Source organism: Capricornis sumatraensis, chromosome 19 (assembly GCF_032405125.1).
Source record: "Capricornis sumatraensis isolate serow.1 chromosome 19, serow.2, whole genome shotgun sequence".
Lineage (NCBI taxonomy): Eukaryota > Metazoa > Chordata > Mammalia > Artiodactyla > Bovidae > Capricornis > Capricornis sumatraensis.
In genome coordinates, this window is record NC_091087.1 from 62,271,582 (window position 1) to 62,285,526 (window position 13,945).

The 13,945-nt window shown below is 38.9% G+C and overlaps 1 protein-coding gene across 3 annotated transcripts in view; it reads right to left on the reverse strand.

Moving 5' to 3' along the window:
* Positions 1-13,945, reverse strand: part of TP53BP1 (tumor protein p53 binding protein 1) — a 91,857-nt gene that overhangs the window by 30,742 nt on the left and 47,170 nt on the right. For all 3 annotated transcript variants that reach the window (XM_068991085.1, XM_068991087.1, XM_068991086.1), the window contains 5 exons: positions 12,367-13,693; positions 8,667-8,786; positions 7,702-7,905; positions 4,290-4,347; positions 2,050-2,142 (listed from right to left, as the gene is read on the reverse strand). In XM_068991085.1, coding sequence (XP_068847186.1) covers positions 2,050-2,142; positions 4,290-4,347; positions 7,702-7,905; positions 8,667-8,786; positions 12,367-13,693 — 1,802 coding nt within the window. The remainder of the gene's footprint in view (positions 1-2,049; positions 2,143-4,289; positions 4,348-7,701; positions 7,906-8,666; positions 8,787-12,366; positions 13,694-13,945) is intronic.

Here is a 13,945-nt window from a genome sequence, read left to right on the forward strand (position 1 = left end):
GTGATGCCATCCAACCATCTCATCCTCTGTCATCCCCTTCTCCTCCTGCCTTCAATCTTTCCCAGCATCAGGGTCTTTTCAAATGAGTCAGCTCTTGGCATCAGGTGACCAAAGTACTGGAGTTTCAGCTTCAACATCAGTCCTAACAATGAACACCCAGGACTGATCTCCTTTAGGGTGGACTGGTTGGATCTCCTTGCAGTCCAAGGGACTCTCAAGAGTCTTCTCCAACACCACAGTTCAAAAGCATCAATTCTTTGGCGCTCAGCTTTCTTTACAGCCCAACTCTCACATCCATACATGACTACTGGAAAAACCATTTTACCTCAGAAACTATTTAGGGCATAACTTCTGAATAGAATTTCAGTTTTAAAACAAAGTTTCATTTTATTTTTTACTTTTTAATTTCTAATTTGACAAATAACAGGCTGCCTTTTCCCCCAAAACTGTTAATCAGAACAATTCCTATCTCTCTAAAGACCAAAGGTATCTCACTGCAACAGCAGCAACATTCAGCAGATTCCAGTCAAACATCAGAATTTTGCTACTTCTCTTTCTCCTGTTAGCATCAAATGAAGGATGTGCAAATCACACTTTGCTCCAAGAAACATCTATCACAAAGATGTGTACATTAAATCTCTCACAAAGCAATAAAGAAGGAAATTTCAGCACCAGAAAAGAGACAGACAAAAGAAATTCAATAATTTTAAGAAGGACCATACTTCCCTTTCTTCATTAGTTTAGGCTACACAATTCTACTCTGGTCACTATATGTTAGGTTTAGAAACTCATGCCAAAAAAAGCAAATTTTAGCAGAAAAAGCCTGGGTAAAATTAATCCAAAGTGAAATGTGGAAGAATAAGCCTCCATATTTAATAAATGTCTAACCATTCTGTTCTGAGCGTAGGTAGGTCTGTCTGAGGGGGAACTGGAATCAACATCACCAGAATTCTCAGGCCCTTCTTCCATTAAGGTTAAACAAAAATCACCAGCATCCTAGTCTATTATAAACCATCTGATAAAATAGGAAGGCAATACAATGCAATCAATAAATTTCCTAATTGCTCAGCCAAGACCACACTACTTTTGAAAACATACAAGGTGGTACTTCACCTAACAAGTTTCCTGATACAACAAAGGATGTGATCTGGACTATCTGATTCCCAAGAATACCAACAAGTTCACATGTAATCATCAGAATGTTTAGTAAAAGCACTGATGTGCTTCTCTTAAATATTTCTACCAATAAGGAACACAGAAATTATCTTGCAGGGTATTAGGACTCGAGTGCCAAGAGTCTAGGTTCAATCCCTGGTTGGAGAACTAAGACCCCTAGGCAAGTTAGAGACAGCCAAAAAAAAAGAAAATTATGTTGCAAATAACACTATTAAGAATATACCTGATGACAAAACATTATTCTATTCCCTAATTACAAATTACTGGATTCTAGAGATATAAGATTCCTAATGAAGATACAAACATTCCACTGCCATTACTTATTTCTCCTACACTAAATGTGAGAACAACATATTCCAAACAAGATACTTTTCTAATACAGAAGAAATACTTTGTAACTCAAAAAATTTTTCCAAACTTCATAGTTGCTCTAAGAGATAATGGAGTAAAGAAATTACTGGAAAAGTTTACCTGCATCAAGTCTGATAAATTTTAAATTTAAGCTGTCAAACATCTCATTTTGCTGTATGGGAAACTAATGGAAAATAAAAATTCTGTTAAAAGTAAACATGTCCAAAACTAAGCAAAAGAGAATAATCTTAGAAATTCAGGATGATATATTTTTATAAGTTATGAAGACTGAATCATTTTAAATTGATAGAACTGGCAAAGAAAGACAAAAATCTATCTATAAAATATTTACTAAAACTTCTCATGACATCTCATTTATAAATCTACCTAGAATATGTCACAGTCCCTCAAATAAAACAGTAAGCTCAAGCTCACAAAACAGTAGCAGTATATTCTAGATTTTGTTACCAATCATTTTGTGAATCCATATAGCCCAAAAGATGCTATGAAAATAATGCTCGCCTGATGGGTGCAGAGGAAGAATTCTGACTTCGAGCCTCATCCTCTTGCCCAGCTTCACAGACACAGCTAAACACAGACATGGTCTTCTGGGAACTAAGAAATAAATTAAAGCAATACACTGTTAATTGTGAAAGGAAAAGTACCTCTGAAAATTATCCTTTTAGGTACAGAGAGAATAAAATTCTTTCTCTGAATATGAAAAATCTGAATACCAAATATTTGATGACATTAGGAATCAATGCCAATTTTAAAAGCATGATAATAGCTGTCAAAGTGAAGTCACTCAGTTGTGTCCGACCCTTTGTGACCCCACGGACACCAGGTTCCTCCGTTCATGGGATTTTCTAGGCAAGAGTACTGAAGTGATTGCCATTTCCTTCTCCAAGGAACTTCCCAACCCAGGTCTCCCACATTGTAGACAGACACTTTACTGTCTGAGCCACCAGGGAAGTCAACAGTACTGTGGTTAAGTTGAAATTAAAGAATTCTTATCTTTTAGAGATAGCACTGAAATATTTAAAGATAAAAATGATACAATACTAGAATTAGCTTTAAAAAAATTGAGTGGAGTAGAGAGTGTGGGCAGCGTTTATAAATGAATCAAGACTAGCTGTAAGTTGGTAATTTTTGACCCTGGGTGATGAATACATGGCAGTTCATGATACTGTTCTCTTTACTTTTGTATATTCATGAAATCTTCAATAATGAAATGTATGAGAGAGACAAGACGGAAGCAAGTAATCTGAACAGTGTCCAGCTACAGACAACACTTAAAAACAGAGTGGTACTGCTTCACCTGAACACAGAGATAGCATTTAAACTACTCTAACAGGGTCCATCACCAACTCGGACATGAGTCTGAGCAAGCTCTGGGAGTTGGTGATGGACAGGGAAGCCTGGTGTGCTACAGTCCATGGGGTCACAAAGAGTCGGACACAACTGAATGATTGAACTGAACTGAACAGAGCTTACTTTAAACGATTACCTATGGTGAACCCAATGGTAAAGTCAAAGATTCTTGAAATCTGGATTCTCCTATATAAAATTTGTTTCACAACAGTATCAGTGAAATCTCATTCTGTGATCCTCCAATTCAACCCTCTGCTTCAGGTTTTTCCCTATTTTTCTATCCCTACATTCTACCCAAAGGGTCCAGAAAGTTTCAGCAGCATATACTGTTCCCTCTTAACAAGTACATGTACAAAGTGATAACAGGTTGTGCTGGATTTTAACAATTTTATTAAAACCGAAAGATCAAGTATAAACTCCATTTTCTTCAACACAACATTAAAGAGTTTTCAACTAATAAGGAATCAAAGGTACTTATCTTTCAAATTAAATATGTAAAAAAACAGAAAATACTTAACTTCTCTAGACATAGCTTGACACAAATCAAAGGATTTAGATGGATCACTTACAACTGAGGATCAAATTTAGTCCAAAGACAACTTAGTCAACAACAATTTTAGATGACCCACCAAGCAGGAAATTTTATTTTTAAAAATTCAGATTTCTCTTTAAAAATTTAAAGATTTCGCAACAGTAAGTCTGCATGGTAATGACTGGCTGGAAATGAATACTGGCTACCCTCCTTTAAAACGAGACACACGATCAGCTGGCCATCGTCGTCAACATTTCACACTCTTGCACCTAGACTGCTTTACTTATTTATAGCACCTGTCTAGACTGATTTAAGAATCCTCACCTATACTTCAACAACCACTGCTAGTATTTTCATACTGGATGACTCACACAAGAAACCAATGAACAATTCTATTCTCATGGCCACCAGATGGCAAAGCTTACCACCGGAGCCTCAGGATGGGGTCATATTCAAACTATGACAGCATTCGTGACAAAGCAAAAACGACAGGACTGTAGCTAATTTGGCAGCAGAAGAGAATGCGGCCTGAGGCTAGGGCTGGCAAGCGCAGACCTCAGGAAGAATAAGGTCCAGGGCTACCTCTGTTAACTTCCCGTTTCCTCACCAGAGAAAAAAGGCACTCTCACATCAATGAAAGGAAGAACGGGAAACACCATTAAATATCTTAGTTCTAAATACAGCAAAAGCTTTATTAAAGTATTAATAAGAAAGCCTACGGTTAGATTCAACACACTGCTACACAGTTTCTGCTCGAGTTTCATTTCAAATTTTTTCCCTTTCTTGATAAATTATCCTCCCCTTATTACCAGTGGCTTTGTATATTAAACTCCTCTAAATAGCAACCAGCTCTGGTTACCTGGCAACAGCCTCAGCAACAGCAGTAGATCCATTTTTCCTTTCACCAGTTGCTGGCTCTGAATAAAAACAAAAGAAAGGAAAGAGAAACAGAACTCAGTATCACACCTTAAGACCCCTTAAAAACCTGCTCAGCCCCAATGATACTCTAAAATAATGCTTGAATTTCTGAAGCTATTGAAGGCCTCTTTTCACTATGACATTTTTAAAAATCGTAAAAATAAAACCCTGATCTACTAGTATTTGCAACAAATAATAAAAAAGGAAATAAGAATAAAAAGTGAACATGAAAAGATTTATCATTTAATGACATGTCCTTCTCACTTCCACCGATTTTCTTTCAAACTCCCTACAGAAGACTATTCAGTTTCTCCAGAAATACAATATAATGAATTACTAAGAAAATTTAAAAATGAAAGTGAAATTTCTGAATTTCAATTCACCTCTTCTCATACAAGTAAAAAAATCATGTAGTAAAAAAAACTTCTATTTAAAAATTTCAAAACAAATTTAAAGAAACTTCTGAGAAAGTTTATAAATGTGAAACTAACACAACACTGTAATTCATCTCTATTTCAATAAATGTTTTTTAAACGAAAAAACTTTAGTAATTATGCAGGAAAATTGCACAAATTTTAAATAGTGTTACGAGAACCCACATACAGAAGATACTCAAATTCTTTCCAAAGAGCTGTTGGGACAGATATTTGAAAAATAAAACACATTTTCAAGAAAGAACCTGTAGTAAAAAATTAAAGGTCATACTGAAAAGAATTCCATATTCTCAAAGCAATGCCACAGGATTAAAATGTGTTCATTTACCATTAATTCTAGCCTTAGAAAAAATGAAAAATACTTTAAAACATTTCTAAAACATTCATAACCCAATGTAATTTGAACAGTTCATCAAGGAGGCAGCTGAAGCTTGGTGGTCAGAGGCCTGGCTCTGAAACAGAGAAACCTGGCTCAGGCCACGGCTCCAGCACTTAGCGGTCCAAGCTCGGGATAAACTTCATCTTGAGTCAGTTTCCTCATCTATAAAATAAAGACAAAATAGAACCAACCCAGGGACTCCCTAGGGGTCTAGTGGTTAAGACTGCACTTCCACTGCTGTGGACTGGGGTTCAACCCCTGGTCTGGAAACTAAGATCCCACAAGCTACATGACCAACCCTCATAGGTTTGTTGTGAGGACAAAATGGGGAAAACTATTAGTATGGTGCCCGATTATCAGGAAAGGTAGTAAAATTTAGTAATACGGTCATCTTTTAACATTTAGCTCCATTTAAGGTCTTCCCAATTTTAACTTCAAATCTAAAGATTCAAAGCTATCGTGTACTCTCTTGCTAAGAGAAGATGACAATAATGATGAAAAGATGCTATACTTTATTTCTACTGAGGTTCTAAATTTTCAAATCAATAACCACTGAGAAGCAGAACTGCACTCTAATTCAGAACCAGACTTCTGGCTCTTGGAACTACTTCGAATTCAGGCTACTTCATTTACTAGCTGTGTGACTCTCGGGAACATGCTCAACCTTTCTGTGCCTCAGTTTCCTTACCTATAAAATGAGGATAACAACTGGATCTACTTTACAGGTTTTGTTATCAGATTTAATGAGTTTTACATGTATAGCATATATATGTGGCATATAGTAAGAACTCAAAATACATAGCTAAAATTTCTTTTCTTCAATCTCATAGAATCAATCAGGTCCACCCACTCTATCTGCAGTCTTTGAAAACTCCCCTTTCATCCCTCTTTCTCAAGAATCTCATTTTTAACCCATTTCCCCTTTGGAGATTTCCTTTCAATCTCTAAACCTCCTAAGGTATCCCTCAGCCTGAAAAAAAAAAAAAACCTCCTTCAGTTCTATATTCCCCTCTAACCTGTTATTTTCTCTTCCTTTCTTACCTAAACTTCTCAAAAGAATACATTTGCTGCCTCTTCTCCCCTTTACTCCCCAATTACCATCAGTACAGGTCCCACCCAAACCACTGTACTGAAATAGTTCTTTCTAGAGTCACCCAATGGATCCTAACTGCCAAGTCTAATGTACATTTCCAGATATATCTTTCTAGACCTCACTTCTGCATGTGACATTTTCTTTTAACTCTCCTCCTCACAGGCTTCCATGGCTTTATACTCTCCTAGCCCTCTTATCTCGGAGAAGGCAATGGCACCCCACTCCAGTACTCTTGCCTGGAAAATCCTATGGACGGAGGAGCCTGGTAGGCTGCAGTCCATGGGGTCGCTAAGAGTCAGATACGGCTGAGCGACTTCACTTTCACTTTTCACTTTCATGCACTGGAGAAGGAAATGGCAACCCACTCCAGTGTTCTTGCCTGGAGAATCCCAGGGACGGGGGAGCCTGGTGGGCCGCCATCTATGGGGTAGCACAGAGTCGGACTGAAGCAACTTAGCAGCTTAGCAGCAGCCCTCTTATCTTAGATAAGGAATATTCTCCTTATCTAGAGGAATATTCCTTTACAATCTCCTTGATAAAACTTTTTCCTCTTCTAACTCCATTAAACCCCATTTACAAACTTACTAGCGGACGAATTACAAGCTTCAGTCAGATGGATCTGATTCAAACTCCTGCTCCACCTCTTACCAATTACTCTAACAGTAGGTTTAAAACTTCTCTTAGTCTCAGTTTTCTCATCAACAAAATGGAAACAAGATTTACTACAGAGTGCTATCATGAAAACAAAATGTGGATGTAAAGTCATTCTATATTTTTTCTTGTATTATTTCCATATTTAACTGGTCCCAAGATCCCCTCTATTCTGCTATTCATCTCTCAAATTCATCCCCTCATCTCTGTCCCACTACTAATGATCCCACTTCCTGGTTAAAGACTGCATTTGCCAGGCAGCAGAACAGAAAATGGTCAAGGAAAGGAATGATGCACAAATTTTTCAATCAATCAACTGATCCTTTAAAAGAAGCAAATCTGACCATATCACTCCCCGGCTTAAAATTCTTCAGCTTTTCAGCATGATGTAAAAGGCCTTTCAGAATCCAGTCCTGACTTTGCAGCCATTCCCATGTACTTTCTCTGTATTCCAGCCATACCAAATAACTTGCAATTAATGTGGGAAGTCAACTTAAACCTACAACCTGAATCCACAATCCTACATTTTCTAGTCACTTCTGAACTCAGACATTTCTGACTATGAAAACCAATTACTTTATATAGGCACAAGTTTAATACAGAGATACAAGCAGCACCATAGATTATAAAATGGAGCATCTTCAGTAACATGACAGTGACTAGCAAAAATAAAGAATTAAAATTCATGAGAATAAGACTTTACAAATTGCTTCAATCATTAAAACCAGAAGAAAAAAAATAATTCCAGAAGATCTGGAGCCACTAGTTACCCAAGATTAACATAAATAAAACTTACTTTCCAGGCTAAACTGCAAAGACTCTTCACTTGCCTCAGTCTCAGGACTGACCAATTTCATTCTCAGACACAACTGATCACCCACTTCTGGGGCAGCCCCCGAATCTCCTTTTTCATTCCCAGGTGTGGGATCATTGGTCTCCACCATGCTTTCTGACATGACATCACTGGTTGTTATGGTGCTTTCTGGATAGTTGCTAATACCTGAAAGAAGGGAGGCAGGGGGAAGAAAGAACACTAAAATACAAACATGAAAAATAACAATTCAAAGTCATCAATTTGTCTGTTTGGCTCCACAGCTCTGCAGGATTGAAGAGGATTCCTAGGATAGATCCTGTCACAAGTATCAAGAACTACGCACTAGTACTGACACCTGGTCTTAAGAAGAGCAACAGGATTCAGTTCCACTTCTGCATCTGGACAAAGGATGCTGCATGAGCCCTCAGCCAACCCACATCTGCCAGCATCAGGCATAGGTAGCAGGAGACTCCAGACGGCATGACTGTTACCTCCCAGCACTGACTGGAGAAAACAAACAGGTTAATGTAGAAGACTACTAGCTGCTTCAGGGAAGGAGGATCTAAATTTTCTTGCCCTGTCAAGCAGCAGCAGACTGATGAGCCAGGGTCCTGAGTAAACAGTGCTCCTACCCTACCTGCTCTCCCTTCCTTATAACAGCTCTAAACCACTGTTTAACACCCAGATACTATGGCCTTGCAAGTAACAGAATGAAATCTTCACATATACTCTTCCTTCCTTCACTGTATCCTTTCTTTCCTTCCTCTCATCACTGCTCACATTTCCTGGGAGTTAACTCATGGAATCAAACACCATAACCCTATTCTTCCTAAGACAAAAATCAATCTCATCAGCAGGCCCAACTCATCAGATATAAAAGAATCACTGGCATACAGAACGATATCTCAGAAATTCTGCTTTAAACATCATTACATTTAATCACTCACCAATAGGAGTACTGTGTCTCTTGGGCTCCAATTTTAGGTGCCCAATAAGAGGTGGAGTTGCACCAGTCAATGGTGGAATAATATCACCTTCTTTAGGCAAAGTAAAATGAAATGGAGTTTCTGGAGAAAGCAAGAAACAAACAAACAAACAAAAAAAAACCAATGATAAACAAAAAGGAAATCAAAACATAAGTACAAGAAAGGCAAAAGTGAGAAGAACTGCAAGAAATATCTCAATTATCCTTTTCCTTTGCTCCCCAATTCTGCCTCATTCCCAACCCCCCTCCCTCATCAGGCCTCTCAGCCAACGTCCTACTGTTCTCTCTCACTCATCAACAGAACTGGCACAAAGTAGACAACTAGGGAACAGGCAAACAGAGGAAGCCCTAAAGTTCAGAGGCCCTGAGGAACATGGGGTCACAAGGAACACAGACACATCTGAGCCCCAAGACAGTAAGTAAGCTGGTCAGTTTCAAATCTAGACATCTTAATTTTGTGTAATGTTATCTCAAGGCGTTCATTTATAAGCTTTAGCCATCTGTAGGATTTCTCTATGTTAAAGTTTGATGTTAATACTTATAATTTACAATCTACTCAAAGAGCAGACAAAGGATTTCATGAGCTAAAAGGACTTCAAAATACTCATTGGTTCTAGAAGAAATACACAGGTTTCACAATTCAGCAGTACTGACCAGCTCTAGGCCACAGCAGTGCAATGGTAAATCTCACATGTATGAGCAGTCCCACTGTAGACATATTGGTCATTAACGAACATTTGTCTAGAAACAAAACCTTATTTTTTAACTAGGTCTCCATTCCAAATTTCTAATCAGAATAAGCAAATGGCCAAAATCATATTTTCTGAATTCCTATTTATCTCTTTTCATAAAGTGACTAAATTTGGGGAAAAAAAAAGAATTATGCCAAACTGCTGTTCTTAAATCTGACGTGTGAAAAGTTGTACTTAAGTTTCCTGGAATTCCTCAGAATAACTGTAATATGGCTTACCCAGTCACTATTCCTTATGAAAATTGTCTAATGTCCTTTCCACATCACCAAGCAATTCTCTGATTCCCAGGGGACATTTAGTGGGTGCCGTACAAAGGTAATTCTGACACCGTCTACCCAGTTAGTGTTAGTCACTCAGTTGTGTCTGACTCTTTGCAGCCCCATGGACTATGGCCCACCAGGCTTCTATGCATGGAATTCTCCAGGGAAGAACGCTGGAGTGGGTAGCCATTCCCTTCTCCAGGGGATCTTCCTGACCCAGGGATCAAACCCAGGTCTTCTGCATTGCAGGCAAATTCTTTACCAACTGAGCCAACAGGGAAACACAGAGATAGCATCAAATCCCACAAATTAAAGGCTCAGGCCCACAAGACTGCCCCACTTCAGACACCAATCAGCAGTCCAGGCTTCTAAGCACCCAGCTCTGCATCACAGGTTCCCACAAGGACGGAAAGTTCCCATGTGCTGCTTAAACTGTTAAGAGCAGAAGTGGAAAGTCTCAACGTCCCATCTAACTGGCCAAGAATTCCACCATAGTTACAGCAAAATGAAATGGGCTGGTAGGTAAGCATTCATTCTCTGGCAACTCTTTAAAAAGTAAGTCCTTCAAATTAATAAAGAACTTATAGAAATTAAAAAACAAATATACCTCACAAAGCGTCATACACTCTGAAGACTATTTTACATAATTTTCATTCCCAGAACCACCATCTGATCTCTCTCTTGACAGGAACTATCCTTCACATTATGATCAACCATTCAGACTTTTTGAAAATCTGTATAAAATTTTTAAGTAGAGCCTTCTACATGACAAACCACAATATGCGAATGTAATATGCAAGCATTAATTACAGAAAATTATTTATAAACTTAACTTAGCACTACTGATCCAAAGCATCACTACAACCTAACAGATATTGGCTTATATGGGTAGCAGTGCCATTATCTGGTCTTCAAAGCCTCATTTCTGGATTATTACAAGAGCCTATCAATTACTTTGCCTGCCTGAAGTCTTCCTCTTTCCCCAACCCACAATTCTTTCCGTACAACAACTAAAGCACCCTTCCTACAAAACATGACTTAGATTGATAACAGTACTTAGAAAGGAAACTATAAAAGTCTTTAATAATGTAGAATACTAGGTCTTCAGAGAGTTCTTTGCCATAACTCAGCAGAAATTAGAGAAACGGTATCATACAGTTTGGGGCTTCCCTGGTGGCTCAGACGGTGCCTGCAATGCGGGAGACCTGGGTTCCATCCCTGGGTTGGGAAAATTCCTTTAGAGGAGAAAATGGCACCACTCCAGTACTCTTGCCTGGAGAATCCCCATGGACAAGAGGAGCCTGGCAGGCTACAGTCCATGGGGTCTCAGAGCTGGACACGACTGAACGACAAAGGAAATATCATACGGTTTTGACAGGAAGAGCACAGACTTAGGAATCAGGAGACCAAGGTTCTAGTCCCACTTCAATCATTAACTAACCACATGACTTTAGGAAGAAGAGACTGAACCCAACACCCCCTAACCTCCTTTTCAGCTCCTTTTCATTTCTTGTTCTAAAAAGGAAAAAAAAAAAATGAACATCAAATCTAATAAAAGGGAGCAATTTTGAGATGAAAAAAGTACTAACAATCATTCCTAGACAAGAGGTATAAATTAGAACCAGGAACATCGAAAGGTATCATCACCCATACTAACAGCCATGATGCTACCTAAACATTGCTTCTCATTTCCATTATCTTTAGAAACTTGCTTTCTTAAGTCTGTATTTTGGTTTTTTGGTTTGTTTTGTTTTTAAATTATACTGACTTCGGGCATTCAGAAAGTTTGAATTCTTTTCAGCTAATGTCAGACATGATATTCTAGAAATATTTCAAAAATAAGCCATTATTCTCATTCTAGACTGTATAAAATAGATAAAGGGACATCCCTGGTGGTCCAGTGGTTAAGAATCTGCCTGCCAATGCAGGGGACACGGGTTCAATCCCTGGTCTGGGAAGATTCCACATGCTGCGGAGCAACTAGGCCCGTGCAACACAACTACTGAGCCCACGAGCCAAACTACTGAAGCCCCAGGAACCTAGAGCCAGTGCTTTGCAACAAGAGAAGCCACCAAAATGAGAAGCCTGCTCACCACAACTACAGAAAGCCCAGCAAAGCAACAAAGACCCAGCACAGCCAAAAGTAAATGAAACTTTTAAAAAACAAAATAGATAAAGCACACAAACTAAAACTTTCCCAGTTAAAGGTTTAAGATGTATATACATTGAACCAATGGCAGAAACTGAATCCCCATAAAAAGAGACCACCACACTTTTTTTGAACATGATTTAACTGCATAAGGTAATCAAAAAAGGTCCCTGTACTTCAAGGCCACTGTCCAAATATAAAAACACGGAGTAAGGATGAGACTTAAGTAGAAAATACCAGATTGGTACAATTTTCTAAATACTTAGAAAATTCATGCTAGTTACACCTGAGCTCTAAAGCTGATAAAAACCTCAAATGATCTCTGATTCCACAAATTAAAGCTACAAAAGAAAACAATCCATATTTTAATTATTGGCTGCTCACAGACATAAATCCAAATTCATTTTCAGCCCTGATGTAACAAGTATGCAGTTCTCCCCTACCTTCCATTCCAAATCATACTTTGGTTGGAAACACAGAACAATTTACAATCACACTTACCACTAGAGCTTTCACAGAAGCTTTGTGAAGCCTGGGCAGAGGCTTTCTCCAGTTGCTGGGCCTCTACACCTGAGTCCACGTGCTCTGCATTAGCCACTTTTGAGTCTTCCCTTAAGGTGCTATCAGTTCTCTCTCGTGGTTGGGTCTGCTGCATTTCCTGCTCAGGTCCTGGAGTACCAGCTGCTCTCACTAAGGTCAAAGGAGGCTGTGGAGAGTCTGCCTCTACAGGTTCTTCTTCTGCAGTCATTGATTTCCGATCTCCTTCACACTCTGCACTCTTTTCTTCTTGGATATCTGCTCTATTCTCAGCACATGGTTCTATTTCTGGAGCATCATCCTCCCACGACTGAGAATCTGAGCATTTCTCCACTCCCTCTAAAGGTTCAGAAGAGACATCAACTCTGGGAGATGGTTCCTTCACATCTACAATGACAACACTTGAGTCCTCTGAAGTAGCTTCTTCCCATGCTTCCTGATCCTTATGTTCCAATTCCTGTTCAAGCACTGGAAGCTTCTGGGGAGAATCAATACTTATCACACTGGTTTCCACTTCCATAGCTTCCTGGCATTCTTGTTTGGGGACTTCCTTCCGAAGACCCAGCCCTTGCGACTGAGTCTCAGTCAGAGAAAGATGCAATGTGACACTCTCCAGGTTTTCTTCTTTGGGCTCCTCTCCTTGACTTTCACAAGGCGTCTCAGGGATTTCTTCCACCTCAGACCCTGAAGACCCCTCCTCTGGATGATGTTCTTTAATTTCTATAGCTTCCTCCTGATCTAACACACTTGAGAGTGCCTCAGATCGAGTAGCTGGAGAGGGAACTGCCTGACTACCTGAATCACAAGTGAGATCAATACAAACGTCTTCCGCTACAGGTTCTTCTCTGCCTTTGCAACCGGCAGATAAAATACTAATGTCATCCCTGGTTCCTGTGTTGTCCCCCTTTGCTTTATCATCATTCTGATTCAGTTCTACTTGGCCCTCTTGTGCAGGATCAATCAGGATACTATCATTTTCAGCAGGAACAAGTTTAGAATTGAGAACAGGAGACATGGGCTCCGTATCCTCAATCTGTGTGTTCTCTCCATCTTCATCAAGCCTGTGAGAACTCAAGCTCTCTATCTTTGGGGACTGGCTATACTCACTTGTAGAAAGCATTAACTTACAAGAATCCCCTGTCAAAGAAAGTCCCAGATCCTCAGTGGAATTCTTTGGTTCAGTCTCTGAAGCTTTAGAACACTCAACAGTCAAAGATGAACTATGCAAATCTCTACCCTTCTTCTCATCATTTGATCGTTCTTCCAAACTTGGAGATGGAATGAAGATATCCTTAAGAACAAAAACAGACAAATAATCATTTCTTCATAATCGTATTTCTTTTATATCTAGTCCTTCAATTCTAAAATTTCTAATCAATTACACAAGAATTTTAAAACTCCAGGGCCATAACCTCAGAAATACAAGCCATAATCATCACTTTTTTCATCAACACAAGTCAATATTTAATGCTTTTCTTGTGAATCACTGATCTAGAATAAGCACAATCCAAACAAAAACCTGTAAGTATTCAAGTAGGTACAA